This window comes from Monopterus albus, unplaced genomic scaffold, assembly GCF_001952655.1.
Source record: "Monopterus albus unplaced genomic scaffold, M_albus_1.0 scaffold167.1, whole genome shotgun sequence".
Taxonomy (NCBI): domain Eukaryota; kingdom Metazoa; phylum Chordata; class Actinopteri; order Synbranchiformes; family Synbranchidae; genus Monopterus; species Monopterus albus.
The window spans coordinates 286,419-312,779 of NW_018128047.1; the positions used below are offsets into that span (position 1 = coordinate 286,419).

Here is a 26,361-nt window from a genome sequence, read left to right on the forward strand (position 1 = left end):
TTCCTGCTTGCTCCACCTCCACAGGTTCTTTTTCCATTTCAGACATCTCTCTTCTCATGCCTCCCTGGTTTTTGACCTTGAACTCTACTTGACATTCTTTGTTTGTACATATTATAGCCAGTATAACCACGCTCCAGACTTCACAAACCCTATAATTTCCTCCCTTTCCTACCCGCGGCCTCTGTCCCTCTACGTGGCACAGTCTGAGTTCTAGGCATAGGTAGTAGTTTGGTTGTTAGTGGAGAGTGGTGAGCATAGTTCAGCTGCTGAACTCACACATAATCATTTAGCACAGAGCGGAGAGAGAGAAACAGTCAAACCTCGCTCTGCCTTTGCTCTTTTCTCTAACCTCTCTCTGCTTCTTTCTCGTCCGTTTATTTTCCACAGCCCACGAGAGCCTTTTTCAGGGCAGAGCGCTCCACACTTGTACGATTTGGTCTGGCTCTCGGCCTTTATATGGTTGAGCAGTATGTAGATGTTCACTGACCTGTTAGTTTCTCTGACAGTTGGAAAAGGACAAAGTTAATTGTTACATTTATTGTAAAGATGTAAAGATAATATTTTTAGAAACTGTGGAACATTTTAAAAAGCAAACTGACTTTTAGCAAACTTGTGTTATGTAATCTAAAGTTATGTGGTTAACTTTGTAAAATGCCATATCTAATAACATAATCACAGAAAACGTCTCTATCCGTTTTATATTACATTTATAAACAGATAAATGTCACAGTCATGACTTCTATTCCATAGTGTGATCCAAGCTGCAAATCATAGATCCCATAATGCAACTTTGTCATGTTGACCTTTTTAATTTTAACAAGTGCCTTTGGTTAAAGTTATGGTGTGTAACTTTTTCAAATATTTTTGTTGTTGAAATCTGCTCCAAAACTGCTGCCAAAGCCTCCTGTGACCCAGGCTCATGGAATAGCACTGGCAGCAGTGCAGAGACATCTAACCTTCTAAACGGTTTGACCTCTCTAACCAGTCAAATGTTATTTCTGTTTGATCAGTAAGTTTTGTTGCAGTCTTATTTCTTGTAATTTCACAAGGACAAATAACTGAAGAGCCTGGCAGATCACAGTGGAGCATAGTGGAGCAGGGAGTGGGAGCGCTGGGTGGAGCAGAAAGCTCATCCAGAGCAAGACAAGACATCCAACTGTTTCCCACTGACTTGAATGTGAAAGTGTGGCCAGACTTTTGACTGGAAGTGTAGATGTGTAAAAAGTGGTAGAGTTTGCCTGTAAAGCAGTAACAGTCCTTCACTGCTGTGCTAAAATACAAGACAGAAAGATGTGGAGACAACGTCTGTTGTGATAGTTTTGTTTTTAATCAAAGAAGGTGAGTTTTGGTAGGGTGTTTAGGGGAAATGTGAATGTAAATATAATTGTACTGCATTGTATGAATATGTGTAATATGCATTTCACACATATCATGAGATATCAGTGAGTCAGACAGAGAACCTACAGTCTAGCTCAACAGTATGACTGTACCTGAGTCTATCTACTCTGTGACAAATTTGCTCAGTGCTTTGGCGTGTGTGTGTGTGTGTGTGTGTGTGTGTGAGGTCTTCTCTGCACTTTTAAAGTACGCGCTGCAGGTTTCAGCACGGGCTTTATCTTTAGAACCACAGTTTGCCTGTGGGGTGTTTTTAAATTGTGTGAGTAAGCCTGGGTGTGTGCACTGCAAGATTGAAAAAGCAGTAGCCTGTAGGTAGAGAGCAGCAGTAGTTTGCACCTTAGGAAACACACAGGCACATTTGTGAGTGTAAATGTAGACTGACTCTGTCGTTGCCCTTTTCACCTCCAGAGTAACTTGGAAGAATAATATTATTGTTTTCCTTTCAGAGGTGCAGAGCTGAATGTGGGGTTAGGGGCGCTGTTACTCCTAGTGGGCCCCTCTCTGCCACATGCCTCCAGGGTTCATTAGAAACAAATTACAAACAGGTCAGCATGCCCCTCATTCTGATTAATCCTCCTGACCCCTCGGCCTACAGGCTGCCATTACAGCAGCCTAAAACCACACCCTAACTAAACACACCTGCAACAACATGACGACTTCATTAATACAAAACTCAGCGGAGAATGAAACAACATACAAAATAACTGAAGCTTTTGATAGAGGATAAGGTTTTCTACAAATGCAAAAATCAGTACCTCTGTTAAGTGTGTTTTAAACTACTTACGACATTAAATGGATCTAATATAACTTTTTAAAAAGCTAGCACACTCTCCTGTGGGACAAAGTAGTGCAAAGAGGACAGTTTCCATGGAGATGCGAATAGGACAAGTAGTTTGCAGAAAGAGGAAGTAGTCTGTGCATCTTGTCTCATGCACTGATTTTACTTATCCATGTTGTGTATGTGTTTACAGAGCTCAAAATGTTTAGGTTTTTGCTGAAATTGTCATAAATGTATAATGTTTTCAGAGGTTTTCCTAATATTCTGACCCTCGCATGTATGTACAATAGCTGGGGAGAAACCTCTGAATATAACATACTCCAGGACAACACCACCTTTAACCACAAGCTCAATAATAAACATAGAATTGAATTTATACATTTATGACAATTTCACCAAAAACTAAAACATTTTGAGCTTCATAAACACAGATGTTAAGGTGGAAGTGTTGCATTGAAGTGCATACAATTGTACAGATGTACCTAATAAAGTGGCCGGTGAATGTATGTTCATGTATACAAGCAAAAATCTGTATTTGCTGCAGACTAGCTAAACCAGTCCCCAGGCACTTAGCGACAGCTACACATTATTAGCGCTGAGCTTCACTGTGTCCCACTTTCTTTAGGCACAGATGCTTTTGAAGCTCTACTGAAGCATGAACATCTCTGTCCCACTGGAACCTGGCAACCTCCCAGACAGACAGACCCTTCCATACATGAACACATTCACCGCCTCACTGGTGGGTCCCGCCTGAGTGGATGTCTAAATATTTAACAACATTTTGAAAGCACCCCCCTGAGGGTGTTTGATAGCTAGATGCCACCTGACATAGAGATGAAGAATCTTGTGGCAATGTGTCAGTTCTTAAATTGTCACTTGACTGCTTGTGTGTTCTTATTAGCAGGTTAGGCGGGTCAATACTGGCATGCTTACGTATGTGGAATCTCAGAGACAGGAATTAGTGAACCAGAAGGTCAAAGTACATTTTATAAACATAAAGTTTTACTGTATGTGCATGTGTCTCCCATCTCTTCTTGTATCTATATCTCTTGTGCTCTCAGCCCAGATGGGATTATAGAACAAATTCAATTTCTTATCTACAAAGGGCTACTGAGACCTGTTTTTACTGAGTCTTGGTTTTTCTTTGTAATAGAAGAAGCAGCAGGAAGCTATGGCATGTTATCACCATCAGGAATAGACTATCTCTATCTAACACACCAGGCTCTACCTTCATGTACAGGCATCGAGCATGTGTATATAGTGAGAAGCCTGTGTGTGAATTTTGTGTGTTTGTGTGTTTGCATGCAGAAGATATTGGCTGCTTGTGGCAACAGAGGTTGTTTCTCTCAAGAGATTTTCTTCCACCCAGGTCAATTTTATCACAGCTCACTGCCTATGGGGGAAAGAGAGAGACGGAGATAGAGCGGACTTTCCCCAGACTAAAGTGAACCAGGAGGTGACCTTCCAGTTTAAGATGGACAGCAGGTAATGAACACTGACACCAACACACAAACCATGTGGCCCTGAACTGCCTGCTCCTAAAGATACCATCTTCCTGTCCTTTTCTCCCTCCTTCCTTCCTATCATCCCCCACGTCTGCATTTCTGGCATGCTTCAGGCAGACAGAGGAGGCCTCCAGGACACACAAACAAAGACACAGAACACACTCACAATGGCACTGGCTGCAGCCATTGTCTATGTCCACTGAAGAAAAGGTCTTGGTGCTTGCATTACCAGAAGAATCACACCAATAACCCTACTGCTTTAATTCCATGACAGAGGAGATCACACTGAGCCTGTGGCTGCTGCCCTAAGCATTTTAAATCAACTCTCCTTTGGAGTGCCAGACTAACAGTAAACCAAAACCTCTGGCTTGGACTGTGAATTAAACTGAGTGATGCCATGAGACAAAGCACAAATCTCTGGCACAAGGTACATACATGGGTGAAAAGCAAACTGGAAAGGCAACTTTAATATAGACCAAAGCATTTTGGTATGTCGCCTTTGTCAGGGTCTGTTAAACATACATAACAGGGAGTCATTTAAGTAGCACAAATATAGGAAAAATACTAAAAACAACCAATCACATAAAAACACATTCATGTTGGTAAAAAAAAACACATCCATATTCACACAGACCCTGATGAAGCCTACAAGTCAAAGCACGTTGGTCTTAACGTTAAAGTAGATCTATACAGCAAGTATTGCTGATGCCATGAGAATGGAAGTGAACTGTAACAACCTGTAGTATTAGAGGCTGCTGGTTGGCCATCAACGGCCTGCAGCTGCTGGCTGCACAATGTCAATGCAACACTGACCTCTTCTGGTAGAAACAGCGCATAGCCACAACAAAGAACATTTTTTGAGGTTTGGTTACACAGATAAAAGTCTCTAAGGTCATCAGCAAGTCTTTGCTATGAATGCTCTATCCACAGACACTGTGCTGCCATAAGTATTACTAATAACAATGAAATGTGACATTTCTGAATTTAGCGCTGTCCAGGGTGTACCTTGCCTCTCACCCAATGCCAGCTGGCATAGGCCTCAGCCCCCTGTGACCCTCTTCAGGATAATGATTGGATGGATTTCTGAATTTATGAGAATTATGCCTTGTACTGAATCCCTCTTTCCTCACTGGCCCCTGCAGTCTCCACTAATCTCCAGTTATGCAGACCTCCATGATGATCAGGTTTGTAGCTGGGCCACGTAGCTTAGCGCTACATTAGCTGACTAACCCCTCCTCCTTACTCCAGCTAACGTAACCTCGTGTTTCCAGGGTCCATCTAACATGTATAGCTGCTAGCTGCTAGCTGCTAACAGCAGAGAGCTGCATGGGAAAACTAAGGAAAGTGAGACAGATAACCATTGACACACATAAGAAGAAAAGCTAAAAAATAAAATTAAACAACAGGAGCAGAAAATTCTTGCATACTCACTGAGGTGTAGCTGGTCTTTCCCGTGTTATGGTTCTGGTTGTGGTTGAGGTTCTGGTTCTCCTGCTCTCTGCACTGCAGCCCTGCCAGGTGCCTTTCCAGGGCTGCCCAGTCCATGGTGGGCAGAGGTTCTTCCTCTACACGCTCCTCCTCTCTGTATCCTACCATTCGTCCCCCAGCCCCTCCACTGCCTCCTCCGCCTCCTCCACCAGCACCCCCAGCACTTCTGCGGCTCCCCCTGCCTTGACTAGAGCTGCGGTGGCTGGGCTTGGAAGTCCCTGTGCCCCCCTTTGGTGTTTTCTGGGAGTGGAGCTGGTTGCTCCTGGGCAAAATCAGATTGCCATTCTGTTTCAGTTCTTCTGGGACGGCAGCAACTGAGGCGACAGTGCGTCCGCTGGGAGCCGGGAGGGGCGGCACGGTCTTTACATCCTGGTATTCTTCAGCAAGGTTGCGACTGTTCACTGTCTTCCTGTAGCCTTCGTCAAGGCTTTCAGCCCCCACAGTGCCTCCTCTGTCTTGCTCCTGACCAGGAGGCTGTGGAGAGGTGTAGTCCTCTCCATACTCACTCTCCCACTCTTCTATCACCTTCTTCTTATACTCTTGGTAGTCCTCGTCCTCCTCATAGTCCTCTAAAGTGACCAGGTCTGGAGAAGGGGAGGATTTGTAGTCCTCCAAGGTAGCCAGGTCGAGAGAAGGGGAGCAAGGTGTAACCTTGTTTGAGTTGGACTCTGAGCTGGAGCGGCTGGATGCATCACTCCCCAGGTCCATGCCATCCTCCCGGTAATCCTGCAACGACAAAGGAACAGAGGGAAATAATGTGACTGAGGGTGAGATAGTGGGACATGTAAAGAGAAAGGTACCACACAGAACAAGAGTTTAAGAAAGACACACTGTATGTTGGGCAGAGTGAATTAACAGAAATGGAATGAGGAAGAAAAAGAAGAAAATTTAAAGAAAGTTTAGGGAAGTGTGTACTTAGACATGTCACACCAGTGTTGTGGTTTGAGACCGGTGACCACAAAGAACTTCCTGTCCTGCAGGAACTTCCTTTCTGTATAGAATTTGCAGTCACTCTCTATTCATGGACGTGTTTTCTGGTCTCCTCCCTTACAACTGCACTGCAAAGCTTCCAAATCTTGCTACACCATGCTAACCAATAATCTCATTCCTTTTACATTCCTCTGTATTAGCAACTGTGTATGTCTGTGGGCTTGTGTAGCACTCGACACACACGGTTAAGGCGGAGTCAGTGTGGCTGGATGTGTCAGAATAATATCCCACCACCCACTGCTACATCTGCACAGCACCACAGGGACAAAACAGGGTGTTAGGAGGGCTGAGAGTGAGTGACACTGACGTATCAACAATACAAAGTGTAACACGGACAGATGAGTCCAGAGTTGTTGTCTAACCCTGACAGTGCTGCCACCGTGGAGCCCAAATCACCACCTGACTGATTAGTTCCCAGCTAATGAAAACGTCTCTGTTGTTTACAGCCCTCCACAAAGCTCCACCTAACCCAAGCCTTGCCTTGCAGAGTTATCTGTCTTCTCTCTACAGGAACACATTATCATAGTGCCTCACACCACTTCTAAAAGTTAATGAAAAGCACGGAGTATCAAAGTTTCTCTCAGGGAAAAGAAAAATTAACGACACAATCCTACGTGATCCACATTATGAGCTCCACTGGAAAATAAATTAATTACGAGGATTGCTGAGCACTGGTTAAGATCACAATGACTTACAGTAGCGTTGCCTCTAACAGAATACTCAAGAGAGAAAAACTGTAATATTACATTATTATTATCCTAATTATAACGAGCTTTGTTGGGTTATGACTACTAGACACACCTGTGCAGACACTGACTGCTGACGTCAAAGGAAAATGCAGAAAATATCTATGTTGAACAAAACAATGTGACTCTTGGGGACTGGATACACAGATTGCTGATGAGGTGTGGAGACACAGTGAAACTTACATTTCTCTATGTAATACTAACACTTTGAAGAGAACAGAAGTGGAGTTGCAAAGATGGCACCGACAGCACAAATGGGTGCCTTGACATGATGGCTATTTGTCATCATATAGTTAAAACAATATTATTAAAAAGCCTTGGTAAATCATTGCGTTGGGGTGTTGGGGCTTCAGAACGTCCAGAGAGAGAGAGAGAGAGAGAGAGAGAGAGAGAGAGAGAGAGAAATTTCATTTTGATTTTACGCACACACGATTTAGACCAGTGCCACAATGTATAATCACTGTTTTGTTTGTTATCCCCCAGTCTACATAGGAAAAACATGAAATCCCACGTTCAGTTCCTTGACATTATTCTCAGCAATCTTTGGGTTCTTTGCATTAAAAACCTCTCTACAGGAGCCCGTATGACTTTACAACTCAGGGGGGAGGATTTAAGGGCGCACAACATTACCAGCCCACTGTGGCCTAATACTATGAAAATGCTTATACTGGGTATTTTTACACCAAAATGGCTGCAGTCACGATTATGAGAATGTGCAAAAGGTCATATTGGATCTTAAATTGCATTTGATCAGACAGTGTATCAGTATAGCGAAGAACAACATACCGGCGTGCTCATCAAACGCCCTGGATCACTACACGGTCACCAGTCCCTGTGGTGTGTGAACGAGCCTGTCATCCCGGCTTTGTCACCCTTTGAGTGCCATGAAAAGCCGTATTCAGAAACCGGGTGGGTTTTTCCTTTCCAAAGTAGGAAGACAGCTGCGATCGCGTTTCAAATCTCGGTCACCAATCTTTTTTCTCGAAGTGGCATTGCGATTTGTGTAGCCTCAAAACAGCGCCAGGTTTCCATAAATGATCGCGTTAATACACGATGATCACATGAGCCCGATTAAAAGAATAGAACCATTTAAAGTGTGTAAAAGAGAGAGAGGGGAAGGCGCTGAAAGACGGCAGGCTGGTAAAGCTGATCCGCTGTGGGATTAACCGGAGCGCAGGCTGACCATACAGGCTGCATTTGGCCAACAAAATACAAGCAAATTGACAGCTGCGCCGATCCCCGCTCGGCAGCCGGGCGGGTGTTTGGGGGACGTTTAATTTATATGAAAGACTACCCTCACAACTCTGTGCGTCGTTCTCCAGACGGTTTGTAAGGGGCATCACCGCATACGCCCAGTCTTTGCGTGCTTCGAGCGCACTCCAAGTGTCAATTGCAAACGCATGACAGTTGTATAATTGCATCTGGCAATAAATAGGCTATAATTTATTTTAAGATGAATGTATGTTTTATAAATAGACATTATAGACATTATTCAGGTTATAAACATTTGGATAATACGTGTGCGTTTCTTCAATTTGCAGAGTCATTCATTGGCTACTCAAATGATGTAATGTTCCCAAAAAAAGTCCCAGGAGGAACCTGATATCCCCCCGGCAACAGCGGTGACAGAAACGCCCAAAATCACACTATCACGGCGGATGAAACTCGCTATAGCTGTGACCACACTGACCCCCAGTCTATACACTGTTAGCGGTCAAAATTGAAGTCGCTGCTCACATGAATAAAACCTGTCCCGGGAGAAGAGCTAAAAGTAGCCTGGATCCATCACCACTGCCATTTTAACGAGCCGATACTCACTGTCATCATCTTTGTAGCTTCCCGTCCTGTCTCAAGACATGGTAAAGTGTAAATCCGAGCTGTCAGACAACGGTGATGGTGCAGACTTGTTCCACAGCAGCTTTATTCTAAGGGCGGGTAGTGGTGGGGCTGGCTTCGCCGGAGAAATCACAGAGAGCCGGTGGATGATTCAGTACAGTCATCGCTCTGAGTGGTCTGTCCTCAGATGGAGTCCTGATAGAAAATAACGGATGGCTCAAAATCCCAGCAGGTCAGTGCCGCTTCTCTCCTTTCCTCCTCGGCACACAGAAAGATGCCCAGCCAACAGTTGGCAACGTCAGCTGGAAAATGAACAGGCTCTGAGTAAAGTGCGTCCCCTTATACTGTGGGCTTGCGCGCGTTTCAGAGCTTGCACACAACCGGGCGGCCTTTTACCTGAAAACAAGACTTACGACTAAGCGCAAAACAAGCATGCTTCTGCTCCATGGCAGGCACAGGTCTTGAGTTTGTGGCGGCTCTTCCTATAATAAGCCGGTTCTCTGTCGCAGCCTGCAGCTCAGAGGAGAAAGTGACGACGGCGGAACACAACTAAAGCCCAACCTTCTGCACCTACTGACCTTGCAAATGGCAGATAGAAGGAGAGGGAGAGAAAGAGACAGGGAGGAAACTATTTAACTGAATTATTAAACGTATTTCTGCTATTATCAATTTAGAATATCTCCATAGCCGATTTCTATCACAGATTTACAACACCATGGGTGTCAAGGACCCCCCGTTATAACCTGTCTATCATTTGGATACATACATTCAAAGCAAAGGCTGCCATCTTACACCGAATCACCAGTTTACTGGTACACCTGTACAATCTAATGCAACCCAACGCAACAGTCCTGCAATCAATCCAGCATTTGTGATGGTTCCAGTTTTTTATATGAATAGTCACACTTTTCTATTGTACAAAAATATTCTGTAATGTCAGCTATAGCACAAAGGGCAGCTTGATCATCAAACACCTACAGTACACACAAAATATCACATATTGCAAGGAGAGCTTTCACTTTCAACAACAACCTACACAGAGCAGTGAAGGCTGTTAACACCACTGACATAGTGCCTTCCTAGTAGACTATATTTTATATTAGGGCATAAAATAATACAGCTCTCATGGGGCCAAGTCCAACATCACCTCAAAAAAATGACCATAATCAACACTTCCTTGACACAGTATCACCAAAAACCGAGCATTATAAGGTTCACAAGAGAGGATTTTACTACAGATTAAATGTATTGAATTGAATCCTTGGGTTTTGTGCAGCTAGTCAGACAAGGACAGCAGGTTTATGTCACCTTTCTTTTGATATTTTACTAGTGTCATTTGTTTGTATTACACTGGAAACTGTTCTTGCTGGATGACGACAGCACAGTAGAGCTACACACACACACATGGCAGCTGCAGTGTCAGAGCTGAAGAGGGGTTAACACCAACATGCCATGATAACTTCATGCTGCATTCTGTTTCCTCCTGCAGCAGCTGGTAATTTACATATTCCACAACAGAGCAAGTTAAATGTCAGTGATAAACCAGCCTCATCCACAGCAGGAGTAAAACACAAGCCAAAGCATTTGTATCACAAATGTTATGATTAGGAATCGGATCTGTGTCTCTTGAGTGGTAAGTCAAACATTTGGGAATATAAGAGTGCGGCACTGTACTCCAGTGGTGTTGTTTGGATTCGCTCATTGAGTCCTAACTTTCCCTGCTCTGCTGGGCTGGCTGGGCGCACGCTTGATTGGTGGTTGTTTGAAGGATGGCAGCTGTCTTCAGATACGGCATGACGAATGTATAACAGCAGCACAGTGCTAGTGGGGATCTCCCCAAAAAGGACTCAGCAGGAGCTCAGCCTGTTTCTCCCATTCTCACTGCTCCTTTCAACTCTCTTATCAGCGCTTCCACTCCCGGTTCCCTAAACATTAATCGGTCATAGCGAAATAAAGTGAGGAGTTGTGGATTCAACTGAGTGCCTTTAAAGAGTTTAAGCTACTCCTGGGGGGTTTAGCTTAGAGAAAATGTGACGACTACAGTATAAGTTCACATGCTCACAGACAATTAACTTGTCATTAACTTGTCAACAGTAGGCCAGTACTGTTTGGTTCATGCCTACACACAGGAACATGCACAGTTTGCTTTTTATTGAAGTTTCTGTTTGTCTTTAGCATCAGAGCCTTTAAAAACTGTTCTGGCGCGGCATCCCTCCCCTCAGTGAATTGTTTCACAAAGCATTGCAGTCTGGAGGGCCACATGAAGATGTCCACGATGTGTCACATGAAAGCTCCCTGATCCATGTCCTCACTACACCTGGAAGATGATTTTATTTTTTTTTTTTACTGTGCTTTTGATTGAGGAGGTGGTCAAAGAAAGTTCACCAACAGTCTACTAAGAGGCAGAGGTGTGACGTCTGTTAACCTGTCAACCAGATTTACCAATCCACACATTAGGATAGCCCGGTCTAGGTCTACACTATCTGGGAAGGCTTTGCTCTGTCTGCCTGCCTAACTGTCCATCCACAGCAACTATCTGCGAGGAATCACAGAAGGTCCATTACTGACAGAGAAATAAGACTGGTGAAAAGAAGGCCCCTCCTCTGCTTATATCTATGTCACAGGCGTTTAAAAAACAGGGAGCTCTTGACAGTTGGTGAGAAATTGAAACTGTCTCCGCCTTGTCAGGAGCTCACCAGCTCTAACGGAGAGACACCAAAAGTGACCTTGGAGGATTCTCTGTCCCTCTCACTTTGTCTCTCCTCCACTCTCTTTTCAGGGGCTGAGGGGAAGAGCTCACCTTGAAATAAGACTCAACTCGGAGCAGACGACAGAAAATGAAGCGTCAGAAACATAACTGTGGTACAAGGCCTGCCTGGGTTATGAGAGACACGGGGTCACAAGGGGCCAGACAATCGACTCAACACCCAAGTTTCTCACCATGTCATGTCTTGTTCAAATAAAGAAGTCCCAATCCTGGCTGTCAGGATAGAAATCTTTATACTTCACCTCGTACCTTTTTAATGCATCCCCTTCATCGCTTTTACCGCTTAAATGGATATTACCTGATGTCAAAAAGAACTCTATGTACTAGGGTATGAGAAAGTGATGCCCACATACAGTATAAGGGTAAAGGTAGTGACTGAAACATTAACCAAGTTATTTCTGCCTGTCTGTGAAACACTGGGGGTTCTTTTTGTATCTCTTATTCAATCTTCCATGTGAGGATTTTGATAACAAAAAGCTTTCTGTACAATCATATGCTTACATGAATAAATCCCCCTCACAGGGTTTAACATGCTCTACAACCCATTCTGAAGAGGTAATTTGGCCACGTTGCACCACAAAACTCTGTGAGGAGTCTTCACAGAAGAAGCTTGTTCTGTAAAGAAAGACGGCAAACCTGAAGTTGTAACTCCAGTTATATGCACACAGCACCCAATTACTTTGATTCACAAAGCAAAGGAAAGCATGTGAACACGGTTACTGTGAGAAATCAAATTAAAGCCTGCACAGTCATTGACAATACATCTGCCTTTTGTTGCAGTGATATCAGCGAATGAAATCACTTCTGTATAAATCAAAACCTACATCCATGACTGAGGTCAACCCCTTGCGTCCAGCACAGCTGTGCCTAATACAAATACACATTTTCGTTACTATAAGAAATACAGCACTTTTACCAGTACTTTACAATAGCATGTTGGTGCACCAAGCCCGTGTGCACATGCAGATTTTTCCCCACATTGGCTGTACACAAAGTGCCTCACCAGGCAGCCTCTACCGTGGGACAGCAGCAGCAGCAGGATGCAGATGGTGTGATGATAAATCGGGTTGTCAGATGGTCACAATAGAACTCAGATCCTTAACTGGACGACTGACCTACTGTTCAAAATAAAATTGGTGGCCAAACCACTGAGGCCAGCCATCAATCTCCTTCCTAAACATAATGATGATTTACTTGATTCAAATTGCTGGGTGAGTGCAGACGAGGAACAAACAGGAGTGTGTGTGAACCTCTGGGTGTTCATTTCCTAGGCAACTGCATGCATGAGTGTGTGCAAGACGTGCATGTGTATGAAAATCTATGTATGATATGTGTTCATGTGCTGTGCTGAACAACCATGAACCCTTGTGTTTTTGTAATCTATTAATGCTGTACTGTACCGTATTGATCTTCCATTCCATACCGTGTATCCCGCCAACAATTTCAGCTGCTAATGAAGTGTGAAATGAATTGTGAGAGCAACATCTTGTCCAATGTATATACAAGCACTCACAGTTATTGGATTCATCTGAAGGGGAAGTATGTCAGGTTCCAGTCTGCAGGACAGCTTGTCGTCCAGTGAGGCCATACTCTCAGACTTTAATCTAGCTTGGTTTAGAGAGGCTAAATTGATCGCTCAGTGGCAGACAGTATTTCACAGCGTAGCATTCACCAAGAAGCCTTAAATTCAAACCAGCAATTACAGAAAAGACTGAATATGTACAGTACATATGGCGATAACTATAAAGACAGTGAGGGCAGAAATCAAACAGCCATAGATGTGATGAAGGAGGATGCAATGGTATTAGAGAAGGGGAGGAGGAGGAGAATTACAGCGATGATGAAAATGTTGCTAATGATAATGTGGCCGATCACTACAGATAGCAGTGATTACAGGCTTGCTTGTGCTGATGAAAATAACAGTTTCAAAGACTATAGTTACGAGCGAGGGGATGAGCATGTTGACAAGGATGATCATTCAAAACCAGTATAGGCTTGGATACATCTGAACACTCAAACCAGACAAAATAGAAAAACAAGCTTTTTTGTAACAGTCAGGAGCTGGGAAATCTGTAAAAAAAAGTAAAAGCCAATCAAAGATTTTTATGCTGTAGGGGGGACGAGAAAAAGTCAGCCAAGTCGTTAATGGAGTTATGACCAGAGCCACTGCTGTGGCAGGAGATCTTAATCACCTGCAGGAGTGGAGGGCTGAGACCTGCTTGAGACCCATTCAGTCCACAGCACACTAATGCTAATTAGAGGGGAAAAAAGGACGGTTTGTAATCTGTTCAATTAGCCTGGTCTGGAGAGGCATCCTGCGGGGCTGAGGACAGCTTCGGGTCCAGGACCATGTGCTCACACTGAAGGCCATTTTCATGAATCATAACAGAGAACTTAATGATGGCCATGGTAACATTTCTAAAGTTTTTTTTGGATTATTTTTAACTTCCCTTATCTCTTACATGCTGAATGAATTTCAGGGCAGATGTTTTGCTTCTCCTACTCACACTCTGCTTCATGTTTCCTACGTTTCCTCACACCACATTACCACTTCATTTTGCTCTTTCTGCAACGTGGCAGAAAAGCGGTTAAAGTGACAGATATAGAGACGGAGACGGAGAGCGTGTCAGGCCCCAGTCCCCGGCCTCTCTCTCTGCTGCCTGCCTGGCTCCCTTCCATGACTGTTTCTGTGCCCTGTCAGCAGTACAGCCAGGCAAAGATATGTATCTGCCCTGCCCTGTGCAGTGCACAGATGTCCACACAATTTACTGCCCACACCAAATTGGATCACTTCTCTGGTGTTTTGTGCAGGCCTCGCACCTGCTGTTTTCCACCTTCTCTCATAAACGACTAAACATTCAGAGATTGAGGGAGAAGAGACGGAGGCAGTGGGAGTTGATATAAGGATCAAATTAAACAGGAAGGACTAAATGAGATGAAAATGAAACAGGTTCACGGCTGATATGAAGCAAGGCAACTTTTCTCCATGTTCGCAACAAATTCACATCGAGCCCATCTGTGAAAAGATTCTACCTGAGGGCACAAGGTTGAAAACATGGCATGGAAAACCTACTGTAGTCCTCAGGCTTCGGTACCAGCCTCCCATCAACATGGCCACTGCCCAGCCTGCGAAGTTTGACTTGAGAAGCAGCTGTGTAGGTGACTGGTGTTGTTACAGCCTCACATGGGATCAGCTGTGATAGAGCTGGGTGACAACTCCATTTCACACCTGATTGATGAAGTATAGATCATTCGGTATTGGGGACAAGATGCGTGTGAGTTCTCTGGTAATGCATGTGTACATGTGAACCCTGATAGACCCTTGCAGTGGTGGTACACTGTCTAGATCAATTATTGATCCCTCCTGGACTGCCAGGTGTGAGACACTGTCTTCACAGACATGGTGTAAGAGAAGGGCAGCAACACTCTGACTGTGCCTGGACACCAGCAGCCACTTTGGTGTGTTGTGTCATGAGGTTGGAGCACAGTTTTCTATTGTGGTTAACGTAGATGGGAACCCTGTCACCAGACAGAATTCTGACAGTAGCTATTCTGAAAAACCCTGGAATAGATTCAGATTTTTTTTAAGGGCTACCACTCTATGGGTAATAAGAACTGGTTAAAGTTATGGTAAGACTGCGGTTACATTTGTACAGTTGGTGTATGATGGAAATCAGATTTTGATCTCAGGCTTGAAAGTCAGACTTCCACAAAGTCCAACCACTGCATCTGGTTTGATACATCTAACCCCTAATGGGCATCACCAGGATGTGGGGAGAGGGTTTATAGAAAAACTATGGACTTTAATCAAACTATTTCATAATTTAAACTAAACCACTGCATTTGCAGGAACACTTATTCCATAAAAAAAAAAAAATCACATTCATGCCTTGTCCTTTCCTCATGTGGACACACGGGCTGTGATCATAGACAACAAAACAAAAAAGATGCTAAAATAAAATCCCCCTTAGCACTACTTGGCCAGGCGTCCCAGAACACTTATTATAAATTTCAATATTTAATAGAAAACAATCTCAAAATGAAAGGATATGTTATGCTGTCAACATCAAAATAGATTACAGTGTATTTCTATGCACAAGAAGTTTGGATGTGCTCGTCTTCATCAGATGGCCAGTTTGGATCTTTCAAATCCTACTTTTCTTTAGCTTGGATAGCTACCTGTTCACACTGAAACAAACTAAGTGTGCTTGGTGACATTCTATAGAATTGTCCATAGATCAAGACCAAAGGAACCAGAATGATCACGTAGCTGCAGTGTCATGTCTGCTGTTACACAAGAGTGAGCGCTGACATCAGTCGTCCACTTCTGCTCTAGATGTAAGCCGATTTAAAATAAATTATGTATTTCATATGGTCTGCTGGTAAAGCAGCATTGATTGTAATGGGGTGGCTTTTAATTCAGCAGAGGCAAGGATATATAAACCAAAGTGGGGGAAACACCCACATCCTTCCAGCAAATCAAACTATAGCCTGCACACACAATAAACATAAACACACAGAGATCAACATAATTACACATTTTATAGTTATTTACAATAATTAATGTAGATCACTTTTCCTTTATAATATTTTAGCCCCAGACTGCACAAATCAAAGACACAATGAAAAGTTGTGCTATTGTTTCTAAGAGCTTTTCAGCATTTCAGATAAAAAGTGTTTCTGAGCGTTAATCAGTGGAGTACACGCTGTTAAACTAAGAGTTGCTGTGTGATTTGTATTTGGCTTAAATATCTGGCGTAACCATGAGCAGTCTGCAACTGAGCGACACTGACATTCAGCTGGGTTACTGGGCCGTACAGCGTACACTCGGTAATCTTTGCCCTCTTTGTTTATCACAGTAATTACAGAGAATCACCATGTGTTTCCCGCTGACTCCGACAGTTGAATGCTCATTCAGCAGCCGGTTATAGCCCCCCCATATGGATCTCACATAAGAACCCATTACTGCATGGGCATCTTTCTGTTTTTACTTTTTTTTTGCTGTAAATTAGGAACCTGGGTCCTTAAAGGAATAAATTATCACTGGGAAAATATAACTGCTGACATGACTTCAGATATTCCTGGCTTCACTTCATTATCATCTTCGAGGTTGTAGTACTGTAGCAGTGCCTCTCTCTGTCACAGGCTAGGCTGAATTCTTCTCTGATCATTTCATGTTTACAGGAATTGTATTACTTTGCTTTAATTTTACAGTATTTCTGTCATGTGTATCACTGCTGTTTATATCCTTTCAGCTAATAGCCTAATGGTTTTCTTAGTTCCAAAAAGCATGCAAATAAAAATAATTGCCCCCAGCCTAATAGCATGCTCAAACTCATTCACTGTCCGCCCTGTTATTTATTCCCAGTTGCAGCATTAACTACATTGTAAGTTTCCTCTAGCTACATGATTTGCTGCTCTACATGACAGGCTAAAATTTCCTACCATATCTTAATCCTCCACCTTTACTAGTAAGTATTTGATGCTTTGTAACAACAGGTGAAGTTCAGCTTTTGTCTGACAATATCGTCATTTGTGTCCTGCTACGCTATTCTTATAATCTAGTCCTGTCTTCAGAGATTTTGATTTTAAATGTCTTTGCTGGCAGGACTTTGGTAGCAGTGCCCATGTGCATCTGGATTGTCTTGAGTTTAATAACGCAGCTATTCCTTATTAAGTGATAGAAACCTAACAGATAATTAGACAGCGGCATATTCACACTCCCCGTTCGGGTGTAGATAAAAGCCACTCAGAGATTAGCTAAATGATAAAGTAACTGAGGAGAGAGTGAAGGAAATGAGATCAGGATTCTAGCAGCAGTCTAAATCACAATAGCCTTCCTTTCCAAGTGGATTATATAATACATGAATAGCCTGAGTGAGAGTGAGTTAGTAAGAAACGATGGTTTGGTTCCTGTAATTACATCTGATATTTGTTAATAAAACCATTCTGAGGAGGCTGGGGGACACCGCTCAGACACCTCTGCCTTGTTAACTAATGGCAAGTGGATTGACAAAGCAGATAACCAGAGAGCCCTTTTGGATAAGCGGAAGTGAAGTATTTGTGATGACACTATAATGTTGCTGGTCAGAGTAGTGCACAGGTGTTGTTCCTCTGAAAAAAAGACAAATTCCTCCAATGCACCTGCAAAAAAACTTACTCTGGAGGTTTGAACATATTCTCCACTTAAAAGCCATAATGTACAAAAGGCAATCCAGGCCGAGGCACTGAGAGAGCCATAATGGTAACCAGCCACTCTAGCAGAGATGCATGCCCTTGTCAGAGGCAGAGCCGAAGAGGGGAGGATTTCACCTCAGTCATCCTGACACTGAATATGCCAGAAGGGAGCCTTATCACCTTCATCATGATGAGCACCCCCTCTTATAACTACTCATGTGCACCGTTCCATTTGTCACATCTCTCCTTCATCAGAACTTCTCAATGAAGCGCCGTGTCTTTTTTCATTTTCACTCATCCTTATGTTCTTGCATGCCACTCTTTTGTATTCTGTGTTCATGATCTCTCTTCACCTCTCTCCTCCAGGCTCTATGTGGCATCTCTAATGCAGCACAAGAGATGGCTGCTGAAGAGCCTGGGAGGGGAAATGTGCAAGAGCGCTTCAAGCCCACATCTCCCTTTTAGAGAGGGTGTGTGTGTGTGTGTGTGTGTCGGGGGGGCATCAACAGAATATTGAGAAAACCTCCCTGACAATAGGAATCAGACAGCAAATGGACCTTGCAGTAGAGTGTGTTGAATCATTCAAAAGCCAAACAACAGTGTAGCCCATCAGTATAGCTGATAGGTGAATAGTCTGCATGCCTGTGTGTGTGTGTGTGTGCATGACTTTGCAACTTTGTGCTACATTTAACACAGTGCTAGCCAGCTTAGGAAAACAACTGCAAGTAAAGTAAATAAGTTTCCCATTTGCAGCACTTGAATGGATTCTGGTTGTTCTCATTTACAGAAAAAATCAGGTCACTGAAAGTTTATCAGAAGGTGGTATGTACGCTCACCGTCACTTGATTAGAGGATTAAAGCTTTAAATGGTGTGTTAATTCACATTAGAAAGCATCAGTTGCTCATAACTATCCACCTGTACATCCATTATCTATACTGTTTATTCCTGAATAGGGTCGTGGGGCGGCTGGAGCCAATCCCAGTTGACATTGGGCGAGAGGCTGGGTACACCCTGGACAGGTCGCCACACACCTACACTCACTCCTAAGGGCAATTTAGAGTCACCAATCAACCTAAGCTGCATGTCTTTGGACTGTGGGAGGAAGCCGGAACACCTGGAGAGAACCCACACAGGCACGGGGAGAACATGCAAACTCTGCACAGAAATCACCGGCTAGGCCGGGGCTTGAACCCAGTGCTAATCACTGTGTCACCATGCTGCCTGCTCAGAACTAAATAAGATGGTCTGCATTAGTATGTGTTACACAGGAGGATTAGATGATGTAGGAGGTCATCCATGATGCATTTAGCTGTTAGACAGCACCATGCCATGTTTTTTCATGTAAATATGCTGCAATTTTAATGGTCACTAATGTCCTTAGTCGGCCCCCCTGCGTGGAATTGAAGGGACAGAGAGGAGGGAGGATGCGGGATACTTTCAGACCACTTTGCTCCTTTGAATCAATCACTTTTGCCCTGCTTTTCCCACCCCACCTCTTTCCTCATCTTCCCATCTTTTTTCGCCTAACGGGATACTTTCAGACCACGTTGCTCCTTTGAATCAATCACTTTTGCTCTGCTTTTCCCACCCCACCTCTGTCCTCATCTTCCCATCTTTTTTCGCCTATGGTCTGCTCCTGCATGTTATCACTACGCTGGCAGCAGTGGGGGGCTACAGGAGGGAGGATGCGGGATACTTTCAGACCACTTTGCTCCTTTGAATCAATCACTTTTGCCCTGCTTTTCCCACCCCACCTCTTTCCTCATCTTCCCATCTTTTTTCGCCTATGGTCTGCTCATGCATGTTATCACTAAGCTGGCAGCAGTGGGGGGCTACAGAAGAACCGCTATGCCTGAAATGCTCCCCTAGTGCCATCCAGCCATCCACCACTCCATCTCCATTTTTACTGCCATTGCTCCACAGCTGTCCCCCTCTCTCAGTCCTGTTACCATTATACCATTATCCCTTCTCTGCATCCAGTGTGTGTGTGCCATAACTAACAAGTTCCTTTCCTCTCCTCTCGTCTCCTCTGTCCTGGATAGTGACAGACTGGCTGTGTTCTGTGAGCTGGAAAAACTCTCTGTTAAGTAAAGCGGGCTTCAAACAGGTGTGACGGGTTTGCATTTCTCCAACCACGAACTGACTCTCACCCTTCCAGTGGAACCAAAATGCTGCAACTAAATCCAAAACCTGCACCCTAACCTTTTGCTGTGCCACTCTGGGCCATATCCCAGATATGTGTACCAGTCATTAGTGATTCTGCAGACAACCCTGAGTGAGCACACAGAGAGGCTGGTGCACCCCATGTTCGTGTTTGTGCAATATTGATAATCTGTGCTGCTACATAAGTTGTATCCACAAGTGTGCTACTGTATGTTTATTCATGTACATTTATCACAGTAAATGCACAAGGTTTGGGACCTTGTAGCATCAATCTGAGCGTGCAGTAATCAGTGATTATCCTCTCACTCAACCACATCGCTAGTTTCAAACCTGTTTTTAAGCAGCTGTGATGAAAGTTGAAATATTGCAAAAGAGGTCTTAATGCTTGGATGAGATGAAAAAGTAGGTAAAAGCAAAGTGAAACAAAAGTGCAGTGGAAACAAACTTATCAAATAAACCATGGACTACGCATGTGAATTAAACATCCAGCAAAGCTTCCACTTCACTGGAGAGATGAAAAACTGGGGTGCATGAAAATCATTAGGTGTGTGTGGATCAATACAGTTCGTGAAACGAACACAAATCTCTTTCCCAGTTTCCCACATTGGTATCATTAATTTGAGGTTTGAATGCTTTGACTCTTAATTACAAAATTATTTCATTGAGCCCACCTCTTTGGAAGCATTACTTTGCACTTTCTTTTTTTCTGGAGACTTGTTTAGAATGTGGGGACCTGTACCTATATTTAAATACATGTAGGAGCATGTAACAATTTTACTGGTACCTGATTTATTCAAGAAAATTATGCTATGAATCACAACTTGTGATTGATTAGCTAAACTACCCTTAATGGCGCTAAATGTGGGCTCAACCATGGCTCACCATGAGAGCAGAGTGCAGACAGGCTTATTCAAACAGTACAGCAATTTACTTTTCTGCACTTTCAGGGAGGTGAGGTGCAAACAGATGGCAAAACAATTATGCAGCCAGAGTTTTAAAGTTGAATTGAAAGCCTGGCCATTATGTTTTCCACACAATGCAGTGATCCAGACAATAACCACATGCTCAGCCTCTTAATAAATGAAAAAATTAAATAGTATGAACCACAGAAGCGTGGCTCAATCGAGCAACAAGGAAAAAGAGGAGAGTGAATGGAAGACAAACTATGCAGCACTTTCTCTTAATGTAGTTTTTTTTGTTGTTGTGCTTCCTTTTTCCTTTTTTATTTGCAATTCATGAAGGACAATGAAAAATTAAACAGCATATTATACTTGTGTATGTGTCTCTCTGCATGAACCTGGAGATTACTTATACATCTTACTTACTTATACAGTTAACCAACACAGACAGAAAACAGATTATATAGGGTGAAAAAACTGTCACAGATGTTGCTTTATGGTTTTGTTTTCCTCCTATTTTGTAGCATGTACAAACACGCACACGCACGTCTGCACAAACACACACACACACAATAGCAGGAAAATGTCATTATAAAAATAACATCTGGTGACATGACAGTGGGAAATATAGAATGTTCAATAACATGTGATGATAGACATAGAATAAATAATTTAAAAAGAATATGCAGCAGACTTGATGAAAACAGTAAAAGGTTTGGAAAGTTAAGGTTAAGGTAAGTCTCCTGGATGTGAATGCAAGTGATGACCACATGGTTGTGTGTGTAAGCTGTTACTCTAGTTACAGTAGGAAAGAGAAACATGACAGTATACTGTAAATCATAATAGAAATTTACTACAAGAGATTTCACTTTTACTGTTCGTACTTTATATTTTCATCATGACAGCCACTGTAGGATTATTTTATGGCAACATTTTCCATAAATGTAATGAAGTATCTTGATTTTTCGGGTTTTAAATTCTATGGATTAGCCAAAAACTGCCATTCCCATTCATTTATAAATGGTTTCTCAATTGGATTTTCATAAAATGTACAGTAATGATCTGCTTCTTTGAAGATACTATACAAGCCTGTGCACCTAAGGTAAGAAGTTAGCTCATTCTCCCAAGGTGAATTTTAGTAAGAAACATCCAAGAAACACAGTCATTAAAATTCTGACACTGCATTGATGAAGCGTTGTGAATTTGCTACAGCTCTGAATCAGACCTCTGAATGGCTTCTTCTCCATGGCAACAGCATATGAAGCTCATGGGTTTTAGAGACATCTGCCGAGCCCAACTGGCACAAAACCTTTACTTTCTCAAAAATGAAGAGAAAATAATTAAAACTGTGGCCATAACATAAACCCAGATCAGTTAATTCAGGTGAATCCTGTGTTTCTACATTCAGAAATATTTAAATATTATTAAATTCAAAGTGGAGGTAAGTACCTTCAAAGTCAGCAGGTCTACCCATTTCTATACTATTCTATTTCTATAAAAGGTTTTAACCATATTGCTCACATTTGCTAATTTGTACTTTATATAGTACAGATGCAATAAGATAGATACTTCCTCTGTAGTCCCTGAGACACTGCAAACATACATATATACAGTAACAAATACACTAAACATTTCATCTGTGGTGTCCATGTTAAACCTATCAAGCAGAGGTCAGCAGGTCACACTCTGAGTATAATCACAGTCTGATGAAAATCCACCCTCCCAGTTCCTCACTGATCTTTACCAGGATTGCCACTGATCCAAAGAACTGCTGTGATGTTTCCCTTGACTGTCCTCCATCTGTTTTCACATGTGGACAGGGGGGGCCTACACTAATGGAGCTGTGGTCACTAGTTCATTTGTCTTGCGATCTCTTCTCCCTGTCCTCCTCGGCCACGTTCAATTCAGGCTGAAATTATCCACTTCACTTCCTGTCCCAGGACAGTTTATGTAAAACAAAGTATGTGTGCTTATGTGTGTGTTTCAAAGTGATAAATTTAACTCTAGTGTGTGTGTGTGTGTGTATACAGTTTTGTCCACATTTGTGTGCCCCTTGTATCCTATACAGCAGGCCTCATCCAGCACCAATTAGTATGTGATCGATAGCTGGTTGTTGCGATGCTGTGTGTGGGGAGCCATGTCGGAGCAGGGGAACAGTGACATTTCAGCGGACAGGGATTACTCTGTTGACCTTTTTGTTGTGATTAGAATTCAGGGCCAAATCCCCCAGAGATGACCTCACCTTGTTCACACTGCACTGGGATGATGGAGGTTGTTCGAAACTCGTTCTTCTCCTCCACCCCCTCCTCCCTCTTACTCACCTCTCCTGTACACTTCTGAAACTCCCTGTGTTAGGATTTTTCTTGTCTACCGTTTATTTAAAGGTAGGGTTGGTGATTCTTTTCAGAAGCATTTTTTATTACATATCTTGAAACTGTATGTTTGTACTGATGGCACTGAATACATTCAATCTACTGACAACATAAAGAAAAAAAAATCTATTCTCTGTGGCAGCAGAAAGGTTGAAAAAAAGCCTGACCAATAATTTTTCTCATCCCAAGCAAAACCATTGGATGGCCTGCCTACCTACTTCCTACTTGCATGCACTCTGCCCTTGCACTCGGCACACAAGCGGAGAGTCTTCCACAAGGCGATGCAGTTGCAGGCAGATGTGTTACTGCTCTGTTTTACAGCTAAACCTAGTGAGCTATGGCAGAGACGGTACTCACAGCAGCATTCGTTCACAAATGGAGCGTGTTGTCACAGACCAGGCCTTCCCCTTTAAGACATATAGCCTTATAGGTAACGCTGGTGTTACTGCCAGAAGTTGCGACCTGTCGGAATGAAAGGATGGGATTTCTGTGGTTGGCCATTTTCAAAATTGAGCTTCCTCTTACTGGTTTTTCCAGGATCGCCAACCCTACATTTAACATTTAACCAGAACCGCTCCTTGCCTAACCTTAACCCTTACCCTAACACTTAACCAATGCAGACACTTGCTCTAATTTTACAGCCCATCCTTTTCATAAATTTCATAAATTTCGACAATTTAGTTATGAGCACCGTGGGGCCCAACCTTTGGTATATTTATCCCCCCCCCCCAACACACCCACACACACATACTGCCACTCGAACCAACAAGAGAGATGTAGTATGCTCTGCTATCTTACACACTACCCACACTACTTGTGTGAATGCATGTGTGTACTGCAATGTGTGCGGAAAAACACGTGAAACATTATGCACAGGGGGCCTTGTCAGATAGACAAGATCTGGAAATAAAAATGACAGCAAGTTCCAGTGCAAAACTGAGGAGGAAATATCTGGAGAGAAGCAACACGTTCCAAAGAGACGGACAGAGAAGCGGCACAAGATGTCGAATGAGAAGCAAAGAATAATAGTTTTTGAAAGGAAAGTATTAAAGTGAGTAAAGTACAAAGGATGAAAGAACATTAAACTGTACACACAGAAATTTCTTATTGCAAGAAAAAGCTACAGCATTTGTAAAGCTAGAGGCATCATAATGACTCTTAATTTGCATTGAGTCTGTATTCACGTCAGCATTATGGTGTTCCATATGAAACCATGATTGATGAGCCTGGCTCCGGTGACATTATTAAACTGGTCCAACTCATTAACATTTTAACTACCTGGGTGCTTTGGTCAAAAGGCCAAAGGGAAGGAAAAGGATGCTAATGTAATGCAATGATATTATACAGTTGTAAGTTTTATTCACTTGGGTGATGTATTTTCATCATATAGAATGCATTAAAGTGCAATCTCATATTCACACCGGATAGAAACATGATGTGCTAGGGTTTGACGGTATCATCAATGTTTACATTATTCCCTGTACAACTTTATCTTTCAGCTCTGTTCTTCTGTCTCACCTCCTTTCAGTCAATTACCCTGAGCACAGTTTTAGAATATACAGGCTGCCAGTGTGCTGACTAAGACAGGCATTATATAGGCATCCACAGAGGATCACAAACAACAGCTTATTGCTCATAAAATGCAGCCAAGCTTTAAACTCCACATACATACAGACACACACACACACACACGTATACACCTACCTACGCACAACCTGTTTTTCATTCAATTATCAGCATGTCTTTGCAATCTAAAGAAGCTTAGAGAGAGACGGAGCACTGTAAAAATGAGCAGTGAAATCCGGCCTCCGTAACCATGAGAAACGAATGCGGTGGCAATACTTATAACCCTGAGCACAATTATACTGCCGCCTTCTGCCTCTGCTGCTTTCAGACTAAGATAGGTAGATTAGTTTTGCACTTGACTGGTTTTGTCTGGCTGCTTCAGCCGGTCCCTGTGTCACATGCTGACGACAAGACCATCACCTGCCCACATCTGGTCAGAGCTAGACCCACTCATTTCATCCACTGGTCTCTAACTGTCATTGCCATCCAAGCCCCTGTTCGCTGCAAACTGGTGAACACAAAGATGGATCTATGACGGTAACATAGTTGGCACTAAGGCAATATGTAAGGGTGAGTAGAAGTTTACTTCTAAGTAAGGCTGCAGTAATGGATAAAAAGATGGATTTAAGAACAAATGGATGATGAGAGAAAGCAGGCAGATGCATGGGAGGGGTGGGTGATATAGATAAAAGGTTTTATCAACACTATGTGCAATCTTATATCACAACAAAAATCAAATATTGTGACACTGTATAACAAACGCCTCTTCTAACAAAACCTGGGAATCAATATGTATGCACAATATAATGTGCAGGATTTATGCCAAGGAGCATTGACACTGTTCCAGAGGCTCAGGGTGGCCCAAAGACATTTTATGTAGCATTTTTCTTTAACGTGTCACCCATTTTGACATTATCACAGCTAATGCCAGACTATATTTAGCCCTATATTATAGTACATGGTATGTATGTATGTATGTATGTATATATAAGGTATATATGCACTGAATTAAGGAGGAATAAAGGAGCTGATAGCTACACACAAGAAGGTGAAGAGAATAGATGACTACAGTAAAGCAAGTAGAAAGAATAACAATGAACCACATGGCCTACAAACTATGCAATTTTAAGCATCTCTCTCTCCCTCTGTGTGTGTGTGTGTGTGTGTGTGTGTGCAGACAGGTGTGGCTACAGTTCCATAAACAGAGTAGCTCGGATTTCAGTGTCATGTCTCCATGCTAAGAATAGTCAGCATCTGAAGGAGCAACTCACAGAGAAATCCTTTTAGTTCACACACACACACACTGATAACCTCAGGCCACATTACAGATTACAGTATAAATGCAGGCACTTTACACATGTAAGTGTGCACATCATATGCCCAGTCGAAACTCAGTTTTGGCCATTCCACAGTCCGATCTCTTCCCATATAACCATTTTACTCCTACTGTATATGTATCTCTCATCTTGGTCCTACAGCAACACCCATAGTACCCAGAGGACAGCAGGCTGCTGGGTTGTCAGGCTGCAGAGCCCTCAGAGATGGGGAGGGATGATAACATATGCCCCCGTGGGTATTGGCAAGGGACAGAAGCAGAGATGGAAGAGCACAATGGAGAGGTGGAGAAGAAGAGAAAGAGACAAGAGAGTGCAAAAGTGAGAGACGTTATAGTCTG

General features: G+C 42.9%; 1 protein-coding gene across 7 annotated transcripts in view; it reads right to left on the reverse strand.

Moving 5' to 3' along the window:
• The window catches only part of schip1 (schwannomin interacting protein 1), a 224,526-nt gene that overhangs the window by 39,690 nt on the left and 158,475 nt on the right, over positions 1–26,361 (reverse strand). For 5 of the 7 annotated variants that reach the window (XM_020615616.1, XM_020615615.1, XM_020615617.1 and 2 more), the window contains one exon: positions 5,113–5,895. In XM_020615616.1, coding sequence (XP_020471272.1) covers positions 5,113–5,895 — 783 coding nt within the window. Of the gene's footprint in view, positions 1–5,112; positions 5,896–7,691; positions 8,096–8,723; positions 9,283–26,361 lie in introns of those variants that run through there. The other 2 variants (XM_020615621.1, XM_020615619.1) reach the window with 2 other exon arrangements.